This window comes from Micropterus salmoides, unplaced genomic scaffold (assembly GCF_014851395.1).
Source record: "Micropterus salmoides isolate LMB-PRFRI ecotype aquatic unplaced genomic scaffold, ASM1485139v1 Ms_hic_scaffold_6, whole genome shotgun sequence".
In the NCBI taxonomy this organism is placed as follows: domain Eukaryota; kingdom Metazoa; phylum Chordata; class Actinopteri; order Centrarchiformes; family Centrarchidae; genus Micropterus; species Micropterus salmoides.
The window spans coordinates 30,834,743-30,855,150 of record NW_024044348.1 but is presented as its reverse complement, the minus strand read 5'-3'; the positions used below and the strand labels follow the sequence as shown (position 1 = coordinate 30,855,150).

The window sequence follows — 20,408 nt, the reverse complement described above, 5'->3', positions numbered from 1 at the left end:
GGCACACTTAATTGATAGTCAGAAGAATAATGTTTAATAAAAATAATTAAACCTCAATTTCCTCTATAGAACTTCATAGAAAGTAATCCAATAAATTACAAATGACTTTTAAGACGTGTTTTCCTGCACTACATAAAGAATTATTTTGACTACATAGACCACAACTTGCAAATATTACAACTGTCCAATGACAAAAAAGAAAAACAAAAAAAGAGACAAGAACTAACCAGGGTGACATTTAGGATATTATCAAGCCTGAAGTAAAAATACAATACCATTGATGCTAGTTTTGTCATCTCAGTGATTTACACGTATGAAAACTGAAAGTACAGCAGTAGTGCGTGTTGTCATTCCTCTTGCATATTGGTCATTGTTTACTTGTGTCTGTGTTTAACGCAGATTCAACACTGCTTCTCTAGCACTAGCAGTGCTTTTGGAGTCCTTGTACAGTACAACCTAGAGAAAACAAAAATGAAAGTGAAGCAAAATAAAAGCTAAAAGTCCAATCTTATGTCTACCATTTCTTCCCCCTCATTTGTGTCCTACAGAGGATCAGCACAGTCATCAATCCATAAACCCATTGCTGTGGGGCAACACAAAGTCGTTAGATCAGTCACTTACAGCGTAAGAAGCGATGGCTGGGTGTTTGTATAAGGGCACTACATGTTTAAAGAGAGCAGAGGTGCAGATATACAAAATGACAGTGGCATGTTTAAGTTCATTGCTCATACATAGAAAAATACTGTACTGTTAGTAATAATATAAAAAAAATGCAATAGCTTTGCAAGCAAAACTCATAACAAGGTCATATATATATATATAACAGGCATACAAGAAAAACACTTTAAAGCAACATTAGAAATCAGACGTGTCTTTAGCCATTGGGCTGTTCATGGTTTCACCCACTAGAGAACGATGCTACAGCAATACTTAAGAACTAAACAGACTTGAGTTAATTCAGTGGGTTTATCCAACACACAAGGTGTGAGGGGGGAGGGGGGGGGCACTCTGTTGTCCCCCGAGTTAAAACAAAAACCTCACCTCAGAAATCATTTTGAAACGTGTATCTAACAGTCCACTGTGTAACAGCAGTCCTAGAGCGAGCGTACTGTTGTGCCAGAGAAAGTTAGAAAAAGGTACTTCGGCTTGAGTGAACTCCAGTGTTTACGTGTGTCCTGGTTACGGCTAAGCGTGAACGTGTGCAGAGATGATGGACAGGATGCACAAGCAATGGACACCAAGCAGATTATCTGAGCGGTTAGTGTGTTGGACAGAAGCTGAATGAGAGAGTGAGGTACAGGATAAGGGCACTTCTACATCTAGCTGAAGCTCCATTCATCAGGAAAACAGAATCGAGGTGAAACGCACACAACCAACCAACGCAAGCTGCTAGTTTCTTTTATATTTAGCCCTTCCTAAAGGTAGCCTGTCTGGCACTGTAAAATTTAATACTCAAAGACGATGACAATTACTACAATCTTAGCCAGGATTTGAACTAGTTTGTGCTTGTGCCATGTTATATTTTGTAAGACTTTGGTAGTCAGGTGGTCGTGTAACACAGAATCCGAAGGACATTTTCCTCCAAATTTCTAATGACAAAAACTGAAGGTCAAAAACACATGTGGTGTGTTTTCTACTAGTCATAGCTTGCAAGGCCCCCTCCTTAAGACAATCTTCAGACTGGAAAGTTATGGAAGTGGTAGATACCAGGTGAGAGGAGCAGTCCAGCTAAACAAAACACAGTGGAAGCTCTCAGTAAAAAAAACAAAAAAACAAAAAAGGCCTCTTACAGACACATTCCAGCAGAGACAGGGACGTTACACACATGGACAGCGAGAAAACACACCCATGCACATCTGCACAGTGAAGACAATCCATTTAGCACAGTTGAGGTAAGATGCAGTCAAATACGCCGGGGTTGTAGTAATAATATCCATATAGTCAAGAATCCTTGAATTCTTCCTCTACACACAGACCACAAAACTCTGTCAGGACCTCAAAAGGGTCAAAGGGCAGTTTTTGGCACACAGTCTTCTGTCCTCACAGCTCAAGGAGTTTATTAGACTCCGACACTGTAGTCAAAAATTAACAGATGTGCAAGTGAACGTGTATGCCTACTGGGAGTAGCTAAAGTGCGCCTTGGACATGTTGCGACATGTTTGTAAGGTGACGGTGGAAATGAGGAGAAAATTTGACATTACAGCAGAAGATTAAATTCTGATCCATTTCAAAAGGATTTCAGCTTATGTGCTTGAAAAAAAATACTTCTTTAGATTTCCCCCAAAAGTGAAACACTACTTAAAGAGAGGAGCTTCAGGTAATTCTGTTTCCAAACAGGATGTGGACAAAATGCAGAAATGAACTCTTCAACGTGATATGAAGGTAAGTGACAGTTAAGTGAAGCTGCGCGAGTTGGTGCACTGGGGTGGAACATGGCAGACAGAGAATCTACAGCTTCAGTGACATTCATTAGCTGCCCAAGTTATTGCTGACATATCCAACGTATGATCTGCAAAGCAAAAGTGTCAACCAACTTGTAAAAGTACTGACTATATACAAGAGAAACCAAGGTGTTTGTCAAGTGTCATTGCCCCAAACCCCAACAATCAAAATATATTAATAGTACAGCTCAACGAGCATGTTCATGTAGTTTCACTTTTTTAATAAAATTAAATCCTGACATAATTACAATAATGCCTTTTTTGTTGCAATTGTACATAATTGTGTGGTACAAGTTCACAGAGTTCAGAAATCTACTAAAGTCTGACATGCAAAATGTCTCAAAACAAGACTGTACCTTGTGAACAAAAACTGAAATTTTATTTCAGTTCTTTATACGTCAGTTTTTCCTGTTTTTTTTTTAAAGGTTTTTGTAGTCTTTATTACACAACATTTTAGTTAGTTCTTATATTTACATGTAAAGAAATCGCAACATAAGTGCTGGAAAATCCATATATAAGTGAATATATGTATACATTTCTAGGCGATACATAAATAAATTTATAATTATATATTCATTCATCAGTCCTCATCACTAGAGTCTGAATCTTCTGATGAGGAAGAAGAGCTTCCAGACTCTGATGAAGATGACTCTGCTTTCCCCGAACCTTCAGGACCACTGTTCTCTTTTTGTTCTGCTGACTCCTCCTCCTCCTCCTCTTCCTCTTCGTCCAAAGCCTCTTCCAACGCCTCGTCATTCTCTGCCGCTGGCCGCTCTGTCTCCTGGGGCGATGACTGGGAGACTGCCGGAGGAGGAGGAGCAGGAGGAAGGGTGGGGTCACTGTTTGAGCTCTGCAGCTGTGTGGCAGCCACAGGAAGGTTAAGGCCTGGAGTGAGAAGCATCCCTGGGTAAAGCATACTGGAGAGTAACAAGGGGTTAAGAGACAGTGAGTGACTGGAGGCTGCAGAGGCAGCTGAAGCACTTTGTGGGGCGGTGGCAGAGGAAGTGGAGCTGGAAGTGGAGGAAGGAGTCGTGTTCGAGCCCTCTGTCCTTTCTCCTTTGGTGTGTGAAGTGTGAGAGGGGCCTTTAGAGGCAGACGGCTCTCCTATTATGCCACTGGCGGTTCCCTTTGCCATCTCGTCAGAGCCTCCGGTGCCTTCCTGAGCAGGCTTCCCAAGCATGCTGCCCATGCCAAGCAGGTTTGGCAATCCAGCCATACCAGACAGCATCATGGGAAACATGGCAGCTAAGTTACTTGCAGCCAGGTTGCTCGCGTCTGACGGCAGCCCCATTAGGCCCGCGGTGAGCTGCAGGGACTGCAAGCTCTGGAGGTTTTGCTGGAAGGCCTGCAGGCTGGACAGGTCCATCCCAGAGAGAAGACCGTTGGCCATCAGGGGGTTCAGACTAAGAGCGGAGGTTGCTGGGTTGGGTGTTGGTGTTGCTGCCGCCGCCGCCGCCGCCGCCGCTGCCGCCTTGGCCAAAGGATTCTTAGGTCGACGTCCACGTCGACTCACCTCCTCAGGAACTATGGGTCCTGTCAGGATCCTGTCAAACATGCTCTCTGGGAGGTAACCCTGGAGAAAATGTGGAAGATATATGCAGGGTTAGCAATTTTACACAGCGAAAGATGATCCTTCACTACAAATATCACAGTGTCACTAGTAACTGGTTTATTAGCCACAGCTTATGTAGTCTAATAAAACAACCCTGCAACTAATCTAACATGCATGAAGGTTATAATGTGGGTGGATAAAATCTTTAAAAACTCTTTACAAACACAACACAGTTCAAGAGCATGACAAACTACAGCCTCCAAAATAAACATGAAGTTGAATCAGCATCTCTTTAAAAAAACTATTACAGCAATGACCTTTATGAAAAGATTTGTTGCTGGGCCGTGGTGTTAGATTGCACTGGTTTTGGCTAGGTGTGCCTAATAAACTGGCAACTCACTGTAGACTGACACTGTTGAAATGGGCCTTCCTTGATGTCACATAGTTGACTGATCGGGTGCATGTGTTAGTTTGTGACTCACCGACTGTTTGACAACATCAGCCCATTCAGGTGGGACTCCGTACTCGGGGTTCTCCTGAAGGAACCGGCAGAGATCCTTCAGGGGAGGAGCAAAGGCTCCACCAACCTATAGGAAAGATTACAGGCAACATGAACCAAAGTGCACAACAGGAAAGACACACATGTTACATTTAGGAAACAAGTCGTTTCAGGGACATAAATGGCACGAAGGCACAAGTCATAGTAGTAACAACCCAGTTTTTGAGTTCAAATAATTGGCCATTAATGGCATCATTATGGATATTATTATGACAAAGTGTTTTTTTTTGTCTTTTTTTAAGGCAAACCCATGTACAAAGCCACACACAAACGAACCTTGCGTGCATTTCTCCTGTTGATGATCTGGACCCTTTCTTCTCCTGTCAAGCTATTCACATCGATCTTGTTGGGGTTCCTGCAGCGGTGCCTCTTCTGCTTGGGCCGACCGTCCTGGAAGTGGAACTGCATCTGCATCTTATTTACCCCCTGGACATGAAATGGAAAACAAATGGACTAGTTATTAGTTCACAAATGTTTGCATCCAGTGCAACTGTGCCCCTGCGGGTGAATTGATTGGATAGACATGTTCTTGACTTCTGCACACATATCCATGAAATCTTAATTTCAGCTGTCTTTTGATAACTTACACCTGCCTTAAAAATGATCATGAGGATTTACCCTCAACATCTTTACTGTAAAACTTTTAACAGTCAACGCAGATCTGGGGAAGAAGATTGGAAGGATTGAAGGAAAAAAGGACTCACAGGAATAAAGGCTCCTGTGTCCGCCACAAAGCCAGGGTGCTCTTTTAGCCACTGTTCTAGATCTTTCCTCCTGGGTGCGTCGTCCCCAGCAAGTCGGGTGCCATCTTTGAGGTTGATGACTGGGACCCTGCTGTCAGTGTCCACGGGGACCTGACTGGAGCTCTGACTATAGCCCGGCACAGGGGCCACAGCCACCCCCACCTGGCCAATACCACCCCACCCTGGAGGCACCTGGAGACACATAAGCACAAAACAGTGTTTAACATTATTTACATTGCAGCTCATCATATAAAGCACATTTTTAGCAACCAATAACATTATTATTAATTATACATCATTTAAAATGTTTAAGCTGATTGTGTGAGGTACCATAAACCTGTACTGTGGCACATGAGCACCAGCTTTTGCACAACAAGGAATAAAAGACAACTGGTTACCTGATCAGGAACAGCGGGGGCTCTACTCCTGTTCATGAAGAGCAGGTCCACCCCCTCCACATTCTTCCTCCTTCCTCTCCGCCTCTTAACCACTGGCTGGCCGTCCAGCGCTCCATTCAGCCTCATCTGACTTGTAAGATCTGGAAGCACTGCAGAAGAGCCAGCCTGTTAGCTGTGAACTACTTTTTGAGATACATCTGGAAACTGTCTTTAATTTTAGGCACATTCAGTTTCAGACTTGAATTAGCTTTTTAGGACTTCCACCTCTAGACTTAAAAGTTCAGATGATGTGTGTGACCACACACTCTCTTTTTTGTAAATATTTATGTAAAGGCCATTTGTGTACCTACCTGGTAGTGCCCTACCTACCTGGCACTACCAGAGAAGAAGACTAGATTCTATCCAGTCTTAAAGTCACCAAAACTATACTTTGCTGCCATCTAGTGGTGGTGAAGGAACGCAGGACAGCCTCATCTCAACATATTCTGTATGTTTTTTTAGGTATTTGCTGTTATTTTAAATAAACACACCAGATGGGAAGCTGCACTGAGGCTTGGTGATATCAGCCAGGCCTGTGTCCGAGGCACTCTGCAGCTCATGAAGACGGGCCAGGTACTGCTGCTGGGCCTGAGGGCCCTCCTCTGACTCCAGGGGCCTCTTCAGGGGTAGACCTTGTTTCTGGAAGGTCAACTTCAGACCTCCTTCCTGCTACCCCGACACACAAACACGTGTTAGATAAATTTAGGGAGATGTAAAGAGAAAAAATACAAGCAGAAATTTCTTCCAAGATTATTTAGTGCATATTGGAGCTTTAAGGATGATAAAGTAAATTTGTCTTATGTTATTTTCACATCTAATGCTATTTTCTGGTAGGCTTGCTGAATCTAAATGTATGCAATAAAGTATCATCTGATTTCTAAGAATTTCTTACATTAAGAAAAAAAATATTTTTCAGGTATTTCCTTGGTGGTAGTATTAGGACACATGGACACACAGCTGGTAGCGGCTAGTTGGGCAGTGGGTAAAGTCAATTCATAGTTTGGACTGTAGTGGGAAGCCATGCCAAAGAGATAGCTGCTGTCAGCATTTAAAGGATTTATAGGTTACAAGCTGCAGGTGCTTGAGGGTCTGGGAAAGTTAAAACCCGTACAATTTGGGAAAAGAGCCTTATCAAAAAGCAACACAAAAGCAAGGAATACATGGGAGCAAGTCTGAAACCTGCCAAGTTAATTGCCACATTGCCTAAAAGCATATTAGAGAACACCCACAGCCGAGGTCTCCATTTCAATCAGATTATGAGAAAGACCCCTTCAGTCTAGAGAGGCTTCAAACTGAACCTTATTATATTCTCATGACTGAGTGATTTGTGCTCATGTAATCACAGCCTCAGAGCCCAATTCAAATTGAGTGTGTGGGAAAAGAGAGGAAGGCTGCTATTAAATTAATCTCTCCTCCCGCCAGGCAGTCAAAACCACTAATCATGCCCAAAGGAAAGAAGGAAGAAAACCAGAGAAACATGCTGAACACGGCAGCTAACACCAGTCATGGCAGCAGAAGTGGTAGGGTCCTATGATTAGGGCGAAGCGGAGGGAGGAGGGGAAGACGGGTGAAATCAACATACATCGTTCAGTTTTACTGAGAACTCCTTGTTTTCTGCAACATGCTTGGTCACCTTTGACCCCTGTGGCGAGGCAGAGGGGTCCTCGCACAGGCTGTTGGCATTGTCCAGCAGCTTGGTGGTGTAGAAGGAGGCCACTGCACCTCCAGGCTCGTAGATCCGACGTGTTCCTGGCCACTTGCCCTTTAGCACTGCTTGGCAGATGCTGTCCAGGCGGTTGATGATCACACGGTCCTAAATGAACAAAGGCACAGATGATCAGGACACTCAAACTCCCCACAAAAATGCGTTTTCATGACTTCCACCATTAACACAAATCAGAGATGAATACTTGTTTATATTTAATGATCAAATATTTCCTTTTTTAGCTGAATACTCGCAGCGTCATGTATCAGTAACAGTGACTGGATTGCACAAATGTACAGTAGTTCACCTTTGGCCAGTAGGATGCAGCCAGCATGTATCCTCCTCCCTGGAAAGGGTGTGAGGAGTTGTTGGTGATGCCGTTCTCAGCCACGTGGGTGTCTTGTGTTTCATCCTGTGTAGTGCTCAGAGATGCCACACTGTCCTCATCAAAGCCCTTTACACTTGTTGCTGCAGGAACTGAGAATGTGACAGGACAGACATCAGAAACGCACCTAAATCTTCAAAGTTTTAGGTGTACACACAATGTATTCAGCATACTTAACTTAAACAATCTAGCTGGTTTGTAATTCAGTGAAATATGTCTTTGCGCCGAACTAAATATGAAATGCAGGTTTTTGTTAGAGGTACTCACCTTTCTTCTTCTTCCCTTCCTGTCCCTCACTTTCGCTGTCAGAAGATGATGACGAAGAGGACGATGATGACGAAGAGCCAGAGGTGCAAGACGATGAAGAGGAGGAGGAGCTGGACCCGGAATGTGATGAGGAAGAAGAGGATGATGACGAAGAGGAAGAGGAGCGCGATGAGGAGCTTGAGGAGGAGCCATCTGAGTCGGACTCTGAGCCACGCCTAGCCTCCCTGCGGCCCCTCTTGCTGGCCTTCTTGGGTTTCCTCTCAGAGGAGTTGGGCGTGAGAGGTTTGGTACGTGCTGCCACCATCTGCCTCTCACTGTCCCTCATCTCAGAAAAAGGCTTCTCCTCCAGACCTGTGGGAGTAGCTGGTGCTGGAGGAGGGCTCCAACTTTCCCCCTGCTTCTCCCTGGCCTCCTCCCCCTCTGACACTGGTTCCACTTTGGGTGCCAATCCACAGGGCTCTGTGTCTCTCTGGGCAGGCGGAGGCAGTGGAGAGCCTGTCAACACTGAGCTGATGGCCTGGCCCTGAGGGTGTAGTAGTGGGGTGGAGGTGCGTGACTGCTGCGGTGTAGCTTTTGTTTGGCTGTAGTTGCGTTGGGCAGCCATGAAGCTCAGCTCAGGGTCTCTCAGAATGTGGTAATCTGTGCGGCTGACCCCGTGCTTGGCAGCACCAATTAGCAGGTCACGGTCATGGGTACCAGTTTCCCACCAGACAGGTAAGTCAGAGCTCATCTGACACAGCGACAGCCGCTCAAAGAGTAACGAATGGCGAAGGACTTGTTCCCTCACCTGGCGAAGCAACTCTACTCTGTACAGGGTGCGAGACGCTCGCTCCTCTGTGATTGGCTGGATTGTCAGAGATGGGTCCACTGCAGAGTCTGGGACGAAGACGGAAAAGCAGGTGTCAGGAAAAACATGCGTGAGAGGCTCTACTGGTTCAACCCAACGACCTGTTTGTGCCTGGAGTTTAAAACATCAAACTGTTTGTCTTTCCACAAATGATTAACCTTATCAGCCCCTCTACTCCAGTACAGCTGAGCCAGCTTGTTTATTAAGGTGCCACCGACCTCTCCAGAATAAAACCATTTACAGCTGGGAACTAGTGTAGTACATACTACAGTACCTGAAGCAATGTTATTGACATCAGCTTAAGAAAAGTGTATATGAGAAATCAGGGCATAGTACATGAATATAATACATTGTGATGTGAACCTTAGGGGTATCTACATAATGTACCCTAATATGATGCATGCCAGAGACACCAGCTACTGCTGGACACACAGCTGATTCAGATAACCAAACATTTAAATTATTATATGTATATATGTGTGTGTATATTTGTGAACAAGCAAGAACACTTCTGACCTCCCTCTTTGGGTGGCAGGCGGCACACCCTACGGCACATGGCGGTAAAAGCACACAGGTATTTCTGCAGGCTCTCATCAGTCTTCTTGTGCAGGCGAGCCATGGCCCGGAATTTGGTCCAGTCGAACCGGCCAAGGTTTGGGTCAAAAACAACACCAAAGGTGGAAACCACACGGTAGAAGTCAGCCTCTTCTCGCCTGGTCCATCTGAGGATGCAAAAAAAAAATTGAAAAGAAGTAATAATTTTCATAGAAAAAAATCTTCTACTAAACATATTCTTCTGTGATATTCTTTCGCACTGATTAAAACCTCCAAGCTCAATTTTTACGCAACCAAACAGTGATCTGCTCTGTGTTCTGACCTTTGTTGGCGCTCAATCTTAGCAGCCATCTTGGGGTTCAGGGTGTTGTTGAGTGTCGGGGGCAGCGGGCAAAGTGGAGCAGACAGTATCATGGTCGACTGGGACTGGGACTGGGACTGGGACTGGTGGATGTGAAGGATCTGCCGGCTCTTGGTGAAGCGCTGTGAGGCCGTGATCAGACGCCTAAGCCTGGCTGTCAGCACCGAGGATGAGGGCCAGTAGACAGTTTCACCTCCCGTCAATGGAACTGCATCTGGATCAGAGTAATATGCAGCAGAAACAACATTCAAATTCCAAAAATCATGTAAATAATCAGCCATCAATTACATGATTTTTTAGCATGTTGTGCATTTGTCTTTTTTATCTTAACAGATTTCTACAGCCTGTGGGAAGCCTGTATTTATAATCATTATAATCAGCTGTGGATTACAAGCCTCTAATACTCACCTCCAGCGTTGTCAGTGACAACCAAGTCTCCAGGGGAAGAGGCGTCATCCTGCGTGAGAAGACGTATTTATGGCAGGACAAACCACGAATATAAGGTTTCATGATGGGGATATATTTTTTAATATACTTAATCAGAAGACCGACGTGCAACTTTGGTTGATGTGGCCTTACCTCCATTTCGTCCTTCAGTAGGGCCGGAGCAGGCTTGTATTCTGGATCATCCACATCACTACACACACAGAGCTTGTGTAAGGTTTGTGTCATTTTTGCAGCTGACAACCTAGCTGACACCATTTTAAAACTCAAGCCAATCACATTAAAACAACAGCCACAGTTTTTCATACTCAGGACAAGTGTGATGTACCCACCCATCCATGAAATCATTGCCTCTCTGTTCGGCAGCGATGGCCTTCTCGTCTGGTCGTCCCACACGCTCTATGAAGCACAGGTTAGGGTCTGCACGAATAGTGTTGTACTTCTCATAACCTTAGAGTGCACAGGAGGATACACAAACGCCAAAGTTAGCAAAGGATAATGCATGGAAACTCATAGATAGGGACCAGGCAATATACACAAGCTGGATGATTTCCCACAATCACATGGTATCCATGGAAACACACACAAAACACTTAAAACAGTGCAACCAAGCACTTTTGAAAGTACAGTAGAGACTAGTTGAGTTTAACTGTCACTCGACAGCACGCTTTTCTCATTTGGATTACTTTATTAAATTATAAAATAAAGTCACGGAAAGCTGAGGTTTCTTACCATGCTTATAGACACCCAACAGCAGACACTTGTCAGAGATGGTATCCCACCACAAGGCTGGCAGCTCCGAATGATCAGGTTCTGGCACCCAGATCTTTATCTCACTAAAGAGGGGGAGAAAGAGGAGATTTAAACTCATATTATATGGGAGGATCTTTATTTAATTTGTCTACTGATCCCCAAAACACTGATGGCAATTTGGTTTAAAACCCCTCGTTTATTTATCTGCTCCCATTTTCTGTATGAATCTGCTGTTAGTGCAAGCAATTCTAACAGTTCCAGAGGTCCAACACTCAGCTTCTCATGGAGGGCTTTTTTCGTGAAACAACAAAATGAAAATTGTGAAACACTAAATGCCTCCTTTAACTTTCAATGGCAATTTCCTTGTTAACAGTGGTTTTGATTAGCCATTTGCTATCTGGTAGAACACAAAAAACCCTATCTTTCACCAGCAGGTGGAGCTGCACAACCTTAAAATTGATTTGGCTGATCTGTTGTTTCTTCCTTCAACAGGTTATCATGCAAATGACCACACTCACCACTTGAGGAGAAAATTGTATGAGGCAGCTATTTCACCTCGATATGGAAACTCTACTGCTGCCAATAGACGAGTCTGCCCAGGTGTATAGTGTTGTATTAAAGCCTCCAAATCCATCTGACCTTCTGTGTATATCATGAATTCAGCTACACCATTATCTGGGCAGGTCAGGATTTCTTCAACCATACCAGGCACAATGTTAGGTACCATCTACTGTGTTCAAGGAAATGAATTGTGTGCGTTGAATAAAGCGTTGGCGCTTCAAGCAGTCAAAGTTGTATAAAAATGCTAACAATAGTAGTAAAGGGAAAATAAAGTAGGGCAGGAAGTGTATCTGAAGCTAACGTCCGAGTAGGTCAAAGTTGAGCTCACCTGGAGTCCACGCCGTCTAGCACCTTCTGGGCCTCGCTTCCTATCACCTCTTGTTTCAGGTAGTAGAGCATTCTGACCCTGAGCAGCACCCTGCACAGAGAAAATCCACTGGTCACAACAAAGCCCTGACCATGCACAAACGCTGAGCGAGCAGAACCCACACACACACACACACACACACACACACACACCCAGCAAACTGTTGAACAATATGCAAATGAGTGACAATTCAGCGGTAATCCTAAAAAAAAAAAAAAAAAAAGTACTGTACAGCCCTGGTCCAGCAACAGGATACATGCTAATGAATGTATGTAGAATACATGCCTGATCAATTAACTTGGTGAATTGTGCTTACACTGTAGTTGACAATACTGTATAGACCTCACAGTGATCAGCTCTACACCTACGGCTGGATGAACCGTCAACAGTCTCTCTCCAGTCGTCATGTGGTCGTGCTCTGGCAGCAGATGAAGGCTGGGAAGCCGAGGTTGACAAGGTAGAGAGAGGCTGACTCACAGGGGAGACATTAGCTCTGTGATGCATGATCACACATCGCAGCCAGCAGGGCTCTGAGCGAAGACACAAGGAAGTGGTGGAAACTGTGGTGTGCCAGGCTGTAATGTCTCGTATGCCTTGAGATTTAGTGTTCTGTTTTGTGTAAACACAAAATGATTTTAATAGTCTGAATGCTGCCAGTTTCATACATAAGAAAATTGACCTAAAAAATACTTTGTATAAAATGATCACAAGACTTGATTCATCCGTCACTTCAGGCCTCTCCTGCCACGGCTTCTCCAGTGCTGCTCTTCTTTCAAGAGCATTGAAAGAATTGTGGACTGACGTGCTGAAATATAGCATACCAGGCATTCCATCTTTCTTATGACTGTATTTCAGCTAAATATTGTTATAAATGAGCCCAAAATCCTTCCTTCATTCACTGACAGGACCAGGGAAAACTGCAGGGCTCTGAGGTCTGTCTGTCTGTCTGTCGGAGTGATGGATGTGTGTGGTGACCAGTCTGTTCTTGTAGCTCTGGTAAATCAAAGACTTGAACTTCCTCTCTCTCCCTCCTTCCACCCTTCATCCTCCTGTGTGACTGGACCCACCCAGGAGCAGCTGCTGCTTCCTCTGCCTGTCAGCACAGCCCTTCATCAATCTCCTTCCAAGCCTTTGTTAGTCAGTGTGTGTGTGTGACGTGGTTCACTCAGAGAGGCTGCAGAGGATCTCAGCACAGTCACACACAGTCTTTCAGAAGCAAATAAGCCGAGTATGCATGGCATGAGTGGCATGCCAAAAATCCCTCTTGGTTTGTTCACAGAAAACAATCCCTCAAAAAGCAGCATAACAGGGAGACACTGAGTCACAGATGTAATTCTGATTCAAAACATACAAACACCATGACATTTTGTGTTTTCTCAAACTATATCCCACACGTCAAATTTAGATGTAGATCTAGATTTAAATGTAGATTTGATAGTCACATATTTACTACAGTATGCATTAAAGCATATCTGTAAAAAGCACAGGTAAACTACTTGAATACCAAGACAGTCACAACATGACGATCTACGGTTATGTCTTTCAGAAAGTCAGAATCATCATTCCCCACTACTTTCTATAGTTTCAATTCCTGTGTAGGGGCTCTGTCCTACATTTACTGTGCTGTTAAGAAAGCCAGTGACCCGCCGCACCCCACTATTCACATTCCAGATCCTCAGAGTAAAAACGCAGAAGTCAGCAAACCCTGTGTGTCCCCATTTGCCTGGCGTGTCACATATCAGACAATCCCTGGATTCAGCACAACTGGACCAGGAAACAATGGAGAACCTTCTATGGAAGCTGCAGCCCTATGTGTCCAAAGCCCTATGGACACAAGCCCCGCTTTTAAAAAGAAGCGGCCATCTATTCGGCTTTATATCACAGAGGTTAATGTTTTGATAGCAGCCATCTTTTCCCCTCTATGCGTAAATAAGAGAGATCTATGACGGCCATTAGCTAGGATGAGGTCTCATTAAGGTTCATATCAGTCAGCGGGTCTTGATGTGATGCACGTCACTTAATGAATCAGTCGACTGTCGTCTCCCATACACGTTTTAGTGCTTCCTAATTACTGTGGTTTGGAAGAGCTACAGTTAAAATTTGAGCCACATGCAAATTATATTTTCATACACTTTCTAGGCTTGATTATATTAAAAATAATACAATCTGTGCTAGAAGAGAATAATGACCACCTGCCAGTTGCTATAATGACATAAAGGTTTAAACACAGACAAGATCTCACCCACACACACACACACACACCCACCCACCCACAAGAAAACAACCCAGCCATAGACTATTGGTTGCAATGTGCACTGGAAACAAGTTAAACGCTGAACAAATAATAGACCTTACAACTGTCTCTTTCATCTAATAACACTGTTTTAGGTAGTCAGTAATATTTATCCTGTACTGTGGGTACTACTAGAACTGCATTCTTATAAACTGCTTCTGATTGAAATAGCTGGCTCCTGTTCCTGTTGGTGATACAGTAAATTAAAAAGCATAATGTCTTACTTGAAGCAAACTGCACTAGATTAAAGTCTCACCTAACTTTTGAAAATGTTTCGTGTACAGCGTTAAGTGGAATAAGGAACCTACTTGTTGCAGTGGTGTTTGAGGTGTTTCTTGTAGCCATCGTCCTGAAGCATGTGCTCTGGGTTGTGTTTCCTAAGCCACTCAGCTTTGTGGATGTCAAAAGAGCTGGACTGGGTCTTCGCCTTCTTACCCTTTCTGCCCCGAGGGACTGGGGCAGATAAACCTAGCAGAACAAGAGGAGGTCAAAAGTCAATAGGTGCAGTGTGCAGTGTAGGGTAGGTTCCCTAAATCCCTCTTAAGTCTAACCTCTCCATGTGTCAATATGACATAATAAGGCCAGTCTAATGCATGCTAAAAGTTCAGAGACTCACCCAGGTGATTCTGCAGCTCCTTGGTGCGTCCGTCCTCACTGGGGGCGATCAGGTCCCACATGAAGCTTTTGATTTTGTCATCTCCACGGTAATGGACCAGGCAGTAAGAGAGCAGGGCCCTGCAGATGGACTCCACATCCCACTCTGTCAGCTGCTTCTTAAAACGGCCATGGTTGAGAATATCCTTCCAACGGCCCCACCTGGACATGAACAGTGAAAATGTTTATTTAGGAAAACTGGCTCAGATTGAAAGTAGATGTTTTTATTTTATTTATCAACATGTGCTTTGCTTTTCTATTACATTGATGACAGCCTTGGTTGTTTGTATAACTGGCATTAGTTATATACAGTAAGGGATAATGGGACAAAACCAAACAATTGACTGCAACGTTTCCTGTGTCCTATTACAGATTTTAAGTTTCTGTTAAGGGCTTAAGGTTTCTGTTTAAAAACACAGTTCAGTCATATCTGTGGACAATATCAATGCAGTTGCTGTGGTTTGAAGGCTTAAACTATTTGAATCATCTTACCCATAAACAAGCAGGTTCTTCTCTACTCTGAAGCACTCTGTGCGTCCATAGCTGTTGAGGCGGTCGTGGTTACGTCTGAGCTTAGGTTTGGTGTCATCACTGTCGCTGTTGCCCTCTGAAAGCTCTGCCAACTCATCCTTGGTGGCACTGAACGGCCTTGTCTGCTTTCTGACACGAGGAGTGTCAATTACCAAGCTGTTCTGTAGAGAGGGAATGGAAGGCAAACAACATTTCAAAGGGCTTTCCAAGTCTCTAACACAGATATGGAGGGCTGCAACCCTGCCGTATGTCTAGGCATTATATCTTTGTGAGACGCAACAGATATTTGAGAGCTGTAAGTTGTAATTATGCTTTGCTCTGCATATTGTATTATTTGTGGTGAAGTACATACTCTGCCATTGACCATCTCCATATCAATGTCAGCCTTTTTGGCCCATTTGTCCCAGAAGTTGGGGTCATCCAGAGAGATGTCTGTGCGGTTTCCGGACGCCACAAAACTGGCCTGAAAGCAGACATCAGAATCATATCAAACCATTATTATGTTTTCCATTCATCTTGAGCTGCTCCTGGTTGGAAAAAAAACAGCCAATGACCTACAAGATGTATACTGTATCTAGTCATCCCTAATTACAGGGTGAGGCCCAAGTATACACAGAATAAGCTCTTGATAAGGTTTCAGTTAACATCACTTGTATTTGAGCAGTTGTATATATTTATTTCATTCACCTTAGCAAAGGTGGACCCCCTTCCCTCAGACTCAATAGTGATGGTCTTTGTCCTGCGCTGGAGGATCTGATCAATGTCCTCCTCACAGAATTTGGCCCCTTCATCCTCCTCATCCATGATGGCCCCGTACGCGCCACGTCGCAACAGATCCTCAATCTCCTTCTTAGACAGCTGCTGTTGTGCTGCCTGTGAGGTAAGAAGAAAGGAAGACAGACATTTAGGGTCAAGCAACTATATATAACAATGCTACTGAATTAACACATAATAAAATGGGTGCAAAATTTAACAGTATGGAAAACAGTCTAACTTAAACTTCATATACACACACATGTTGGATTATTATTAAAATCATATCATCAGCTGCCCTGTATCTAACCCCAGCAGCTGTTTATTATGCAAATATGTTCAGTCAGACCAGATGTTGAAGCCTGCGAATAGCTCAACCTCCTTATACTTCAGATAATTCTCAGGACAGCAACCAGCTAAACATCCACCTACATACTTCACACACTGTTGACACACACCCTCACAGAGATTAGACTCCAATAGGATCAGTTACACTTCAAGTGGAAATTTTAAGGGTGAGCTCCAAGTTATAGGGTTTAACAGTTCCTTTCCTTGGCAACGTTTGTTGTCTACCATCTGTTCCTCTGATGTAATATATCAGAAACTGTTGACATTTATTATTGTCGAAAAGACAATTTGAAAAAAATCTTTTGTCTTTTATTTTTATAACTTCACTCATCCTCGCACAACAACAACAGAAAATAGTGAGTGTAAGAAACAGGTTAAAGTGCTTGTCTGATGTTCAGTGTAATTGTATCATAACATTAACTTTGCTTCAAATTTCACTACCTGGATTTTAAGATTTTACTCTACTTAACGTGATGCTAAACTGAGTGGCTGCAGAACAGGGTGGACAGAGTTAACAAATACATTAAACATGGGTTTACAGGGTATGTTGAAATAAGTTCTGCCACAATAAAAAAAAATTTGTAACCACTATTCTATGATTATCCCAGTTCCACACCAGATTTTTGCTGTTTGCTGCTCATTTGTGTAATAATTTGATGCTGAGATAGTTAAACTGAAAAATGTCATATCCAGCCAAGGTCAGCTTGAGAAATGGATCATATTCATCTCAAGCACTGTCTGAAAACAAACACCTCTCTCAGAAAATTAACTGAACATAATTTACATGACTAAATGATTTCATTCTTCATTCCTATTCCAGACCATTTGGACAATTTTCAAACTTACCCCTCCCCCGGCGCCTCCTCCCAGGCTGTTATCTCGGCCACTCATGCTCTGCAACACTGCCTTGTCCAGGCCCAGCTTGAGGCTGGCGCGATCAAACATTTCTCGCTCGTATGAATTCCTGGTGATCAGACGGTACACCTTCACTGCCTTGTTCTGACCGATCCGATGGCACCGAGCCTGGGCCTGTGAAGGGCAGGGAAAAAAGGGAATAAAGTGCACTGCACCGACAAACAGGAGCTTTTGTGTTGATTTAAGTGTGATCCAAATGTCACCTGATCTTAAAAGATGGTAACTTAAATAATGCAATGTGTTTTTGATTGGACACAGTGTACAACACTTTCCTTGGGGGTGATTCTTGTTGGCAGGAGTTTACATGAGGAGAAGTCAAGACAAGAGATATCTATCAGAGTGCCAAAAATTCTTGGAAATGGTTTGGAAGTGGTACAAATCTACAGCAGTAAGTTACATTTACTATGTGTGTGTGCGTGGGGTTGTGGGGTCATACCTGTAGGTCGTTCTGCGGGTTCCAGTCAGAGTCAAAGATGATGCATGTGTCTGCTGCCGTGAGGTTGATTCCCAGGCCACCAGCTCTTGTACACAGAAGGAAAACGAAGCGTTCTGATTCAGGCTTACTGAAGCGGTCGATAGCTGCCTGACGCAGATTCCCACGAACACGTCCATCTATCCGCTCATATAAGTACCTGCAACACACACAAAAAATGACCCATGTCACATGATGTATATCCCTATAACTCATTGAATACATGACTTATTCACTAAGATATTTACCTTGAGCTTTAGGTAAGAGTTACTATAAACATTAGACATTTACATTTTGGTCATCTGTGTGTATACCTGGGAAGTTTGATTTCATGAATTAAGTTTATAATAAGTCATTTTAACCTGTCATAACTCAGCCATAGTATTTACATAAGGCTTTTAAATTCACCAAAACTCTACTTTTATTTTGCTTCCGTTCTACACCTGCTTCTATAACCTTCTGCTGAACCCTGTCTGAGGTCCATGCTGCGCAGCACCTCACATGTTTACAATAGTTTAGGGTGTGCTCCAGCTGCTGGTGGGTAGACAGAAGAGAGAGAGCCAGAAACCCCCCCCCCAAAAAAAGTGAAATGGAAAACATTGAGGTGTGAAATTTGGGAGACTTCAGAATAAAAAAAAAAGAGAATGATGAGAACCAGAAAACCAACAGTCTTATCTGTAATTATCAAATTCCTAAATACCATTAAATTCTACAACTAATGGCTAGTTGTAAACCTTTCCCCGTGATTGTCTTTGCTAAATGTTTCAGACCACTCACTCCACTTAGCTTTTATGGGACTGCTGGGTATTACCCCAGACACTGCTGACACAGACAAAACAAGACTCACACAGAGGGAGGCAAGGTGAGAGCTCACATTTTGATTCTCAGGACAATCTTGTACTTTGGCAGAGCCTAAGGTTGTATATTGTAGCTTTATGACCATGCTGTAAGTCCAAATTATTGTCCATCATCTTTACCGGCTATTGCTGTGCTCGGTGGGTGGGGAATTGTGTGACTTTGTGAGAGCTGTTTGATCTGATTTCCAATTTCCTCCAGTAGTCCAAAGACATGCAGGTTCGGTGAACATGACACTTTAGAAAGTATGTGTTTGTGTATACACTATCTATTCCAGTGCATGCTGGGATATGTTACCGCCCCCTGTGACACTGAACACCAAAACTGGATGGATGGATGTGTCATTTTGGCTCATTTGTTGTGATGACGCACTAGGCTCCATGTCTCTCAGCACTAATGCTGCTGCTGTCCTCTACTGCTGCTGCCAACTGGCAGTCATGTATTGCAGGCTCAAACACACCACTGTAGAAATGGAGACATACGGTCCCTAACAGTTTGTATCAAGTCAGATCATCTTTTACAACATGTGTAGCAATGTACAGAGTGTTCTCAGTATACTGTTCCACTACATCCTGCCTGCCATGTGCACAAGACTTGGTGATCCCTTCGAATCATAAGGACGGATTTTTAACTCATAAGAAAGAGGAAGAAAAAGATAAACCCTGTAACAAATCTTAGACGCAAGTTGATTTCTGTTCTTACTATGAGAGAAGAAATTCAGTGACCAGTAACCATATACTTTCCTATTCAAAATTCAATTGTTATTCATTCCTATATTTCATTTGTATTATATTGAACATGATGTATGCTGACTGACCGGTTGATTTTTTCTTTACCGCCTTCAAGAGATTAATGCTATTAAAAATCACTTTTTCAGACTTGCGTAGGATTTCTTAAGTCTGAGCTATAAATAACAGATCCTTCGTCGTCGGTCAGTCTTACCTTCTCTGAATGAGGTAGTCTTCCAAGATGTCCAGGCAGCGCACCATTTGGGAGAAGATGAGAACCTTGTGCCCTCCGGCCTTCATCTTAGGCAGCAGCTTGTCAATCAGGACCAGCTTCCCGGCGGACTGCACCATAGCCTGCAGGTGAAAGTCGAATGCAGAGGGACTATACACCTCCCTGAAGTCCTCTAGGATCTTCTCTTCTGCCCCTGAGATAGCAAAGACATAGATACATCAGCAACAGTGTCTTTCATCCTTCCTGTTTGTTTGTTGTTGTTTTACAATATTTTATATCCATTCATGAAGATCAGGGCTTTACTCCTTTTTTTGACAGTACAAGTGCAGGAAAAGTAATTTTAGTAGAATATCTGTAACAAATGCTTTCCATATCTCTGAATATCACCTTTTTTAAATGCTATTTAAAGTCTTTACTACAATTTAGGGGTATATTCTTAAAAAAAGGGACATGGAAGATTTCCAACTGTGACACTGTGGACACAGATTCAGTGCACATGCCAAATCTACTTTTCATGGCTTTCTTAAGGCAACATTACGAGTATGTGGAGTCTGAAGTAACATCACTTGAGGTATCAAATTATAGTGAGCACTTAAATCTCCTAAATTGAGCCCATAACACCTCCTGAAGACTAAACAGGAAGTTGGGAA

The 20,408-nt window shown here is 43.4% G+C and overlaps 1 protein-coding gene across 9 annotated transcripts in view; it reads right to left on the bottom strand.

The window, feature by feature from the left end:
- Positions 1-11: 11 nt before the first annotated feature.
- The window catches only part of chd9 (chromodomain helicase DNA binding protein 9), a 77,964-nt gene continuing 57,567 nt past the window's right edge, over positions 12-20,408 (bottom strand). For 6 of the 9 annotated variants that reach the window (XM_038701678.1, XM_038701680.1, XM_038701679.1 and 3 more), the window contains 24 exons: positions 19,741-19,951; positions 17,908-18,103; positions 17,403-17,585; positions 16,143-16,328; positions 15,808-15,918; positions 15,417-15,616; positions 14,887-15,086; positions 14,579-14,738; positions 11,939-12,028; positions 11,029-11,132; positions 10,629-10,746; positions 10,432-10,489; positions 10,261-10,309; positions 9,814-10,066; positions 9,453-9,658; positions 8,090-8,965; positions 7,745-7,914; positions 7,315-7,545; positions 6,224-6,401; positions 5,694-5,842; positions 5,257-5,487; positions 4,829-4,978; positions 4,476-4,580; positions 12-4,014 (listed from right to left, as the gene is read on the bottom strand). In XM_038701678.1, the coding sequence (XP_038557606.1) occupies positions 3,022-4,014; positions 4,476-4,580; positions 4,829-4,978; positions 5,257-5,487; positions 5,694-5,842; positions 6,224-6,401; positions 7,315-7,545; positions 7,745-7,914; positions 8,090-8,965; positions 9,453-9,658; positions 9,814-10,066; positions 10,261-10,309; positions 10,432-10,489; positions 10,629-10,746; positions 11,029-11,132; positions 11,939-12,028; positions 14,579-14,738; positions 14,887-15,086; positions 15,417-15,616; positions 15,808-15,918; positions 16,143-16,328; positions 17,403-17,585; positions 17,908-18,103; positions 19,741-19,951 (5,408 nt within the window). In that variant the 3' untranslated portion in view covers positions 12-3,021. The remainder of the gene's footprint in view (positions 4,015-4,475; positions 4,581-4,828; positions 4,979-5,256; positions 5,488-5,693; positions 5,843-6,223; positions 6,402-7,314; positions 7,546-7,744; positions 7,915-8,089; positions 8,966-9,452; positions 9,659-9,813; positions 10,067-10,260; positions 10,310-10,431; positions 10,490-10,628; positions 10,747-11,028; positions 11,133-11,938; positions 12,029-14,578; positions 14,739-14,886; positions 15,087-15,416; positions 15,617-15,807; positions 15,919-16,142; positions 16,329-17,402; positions 17,586-17,907; positions 18,104-19,740; positions 19,952-20,408) is intronic. The other 3 variants (XM_038701681.1, XM_038701682.1, XM_038701683.1) reach the window with 3 other exon arrangements.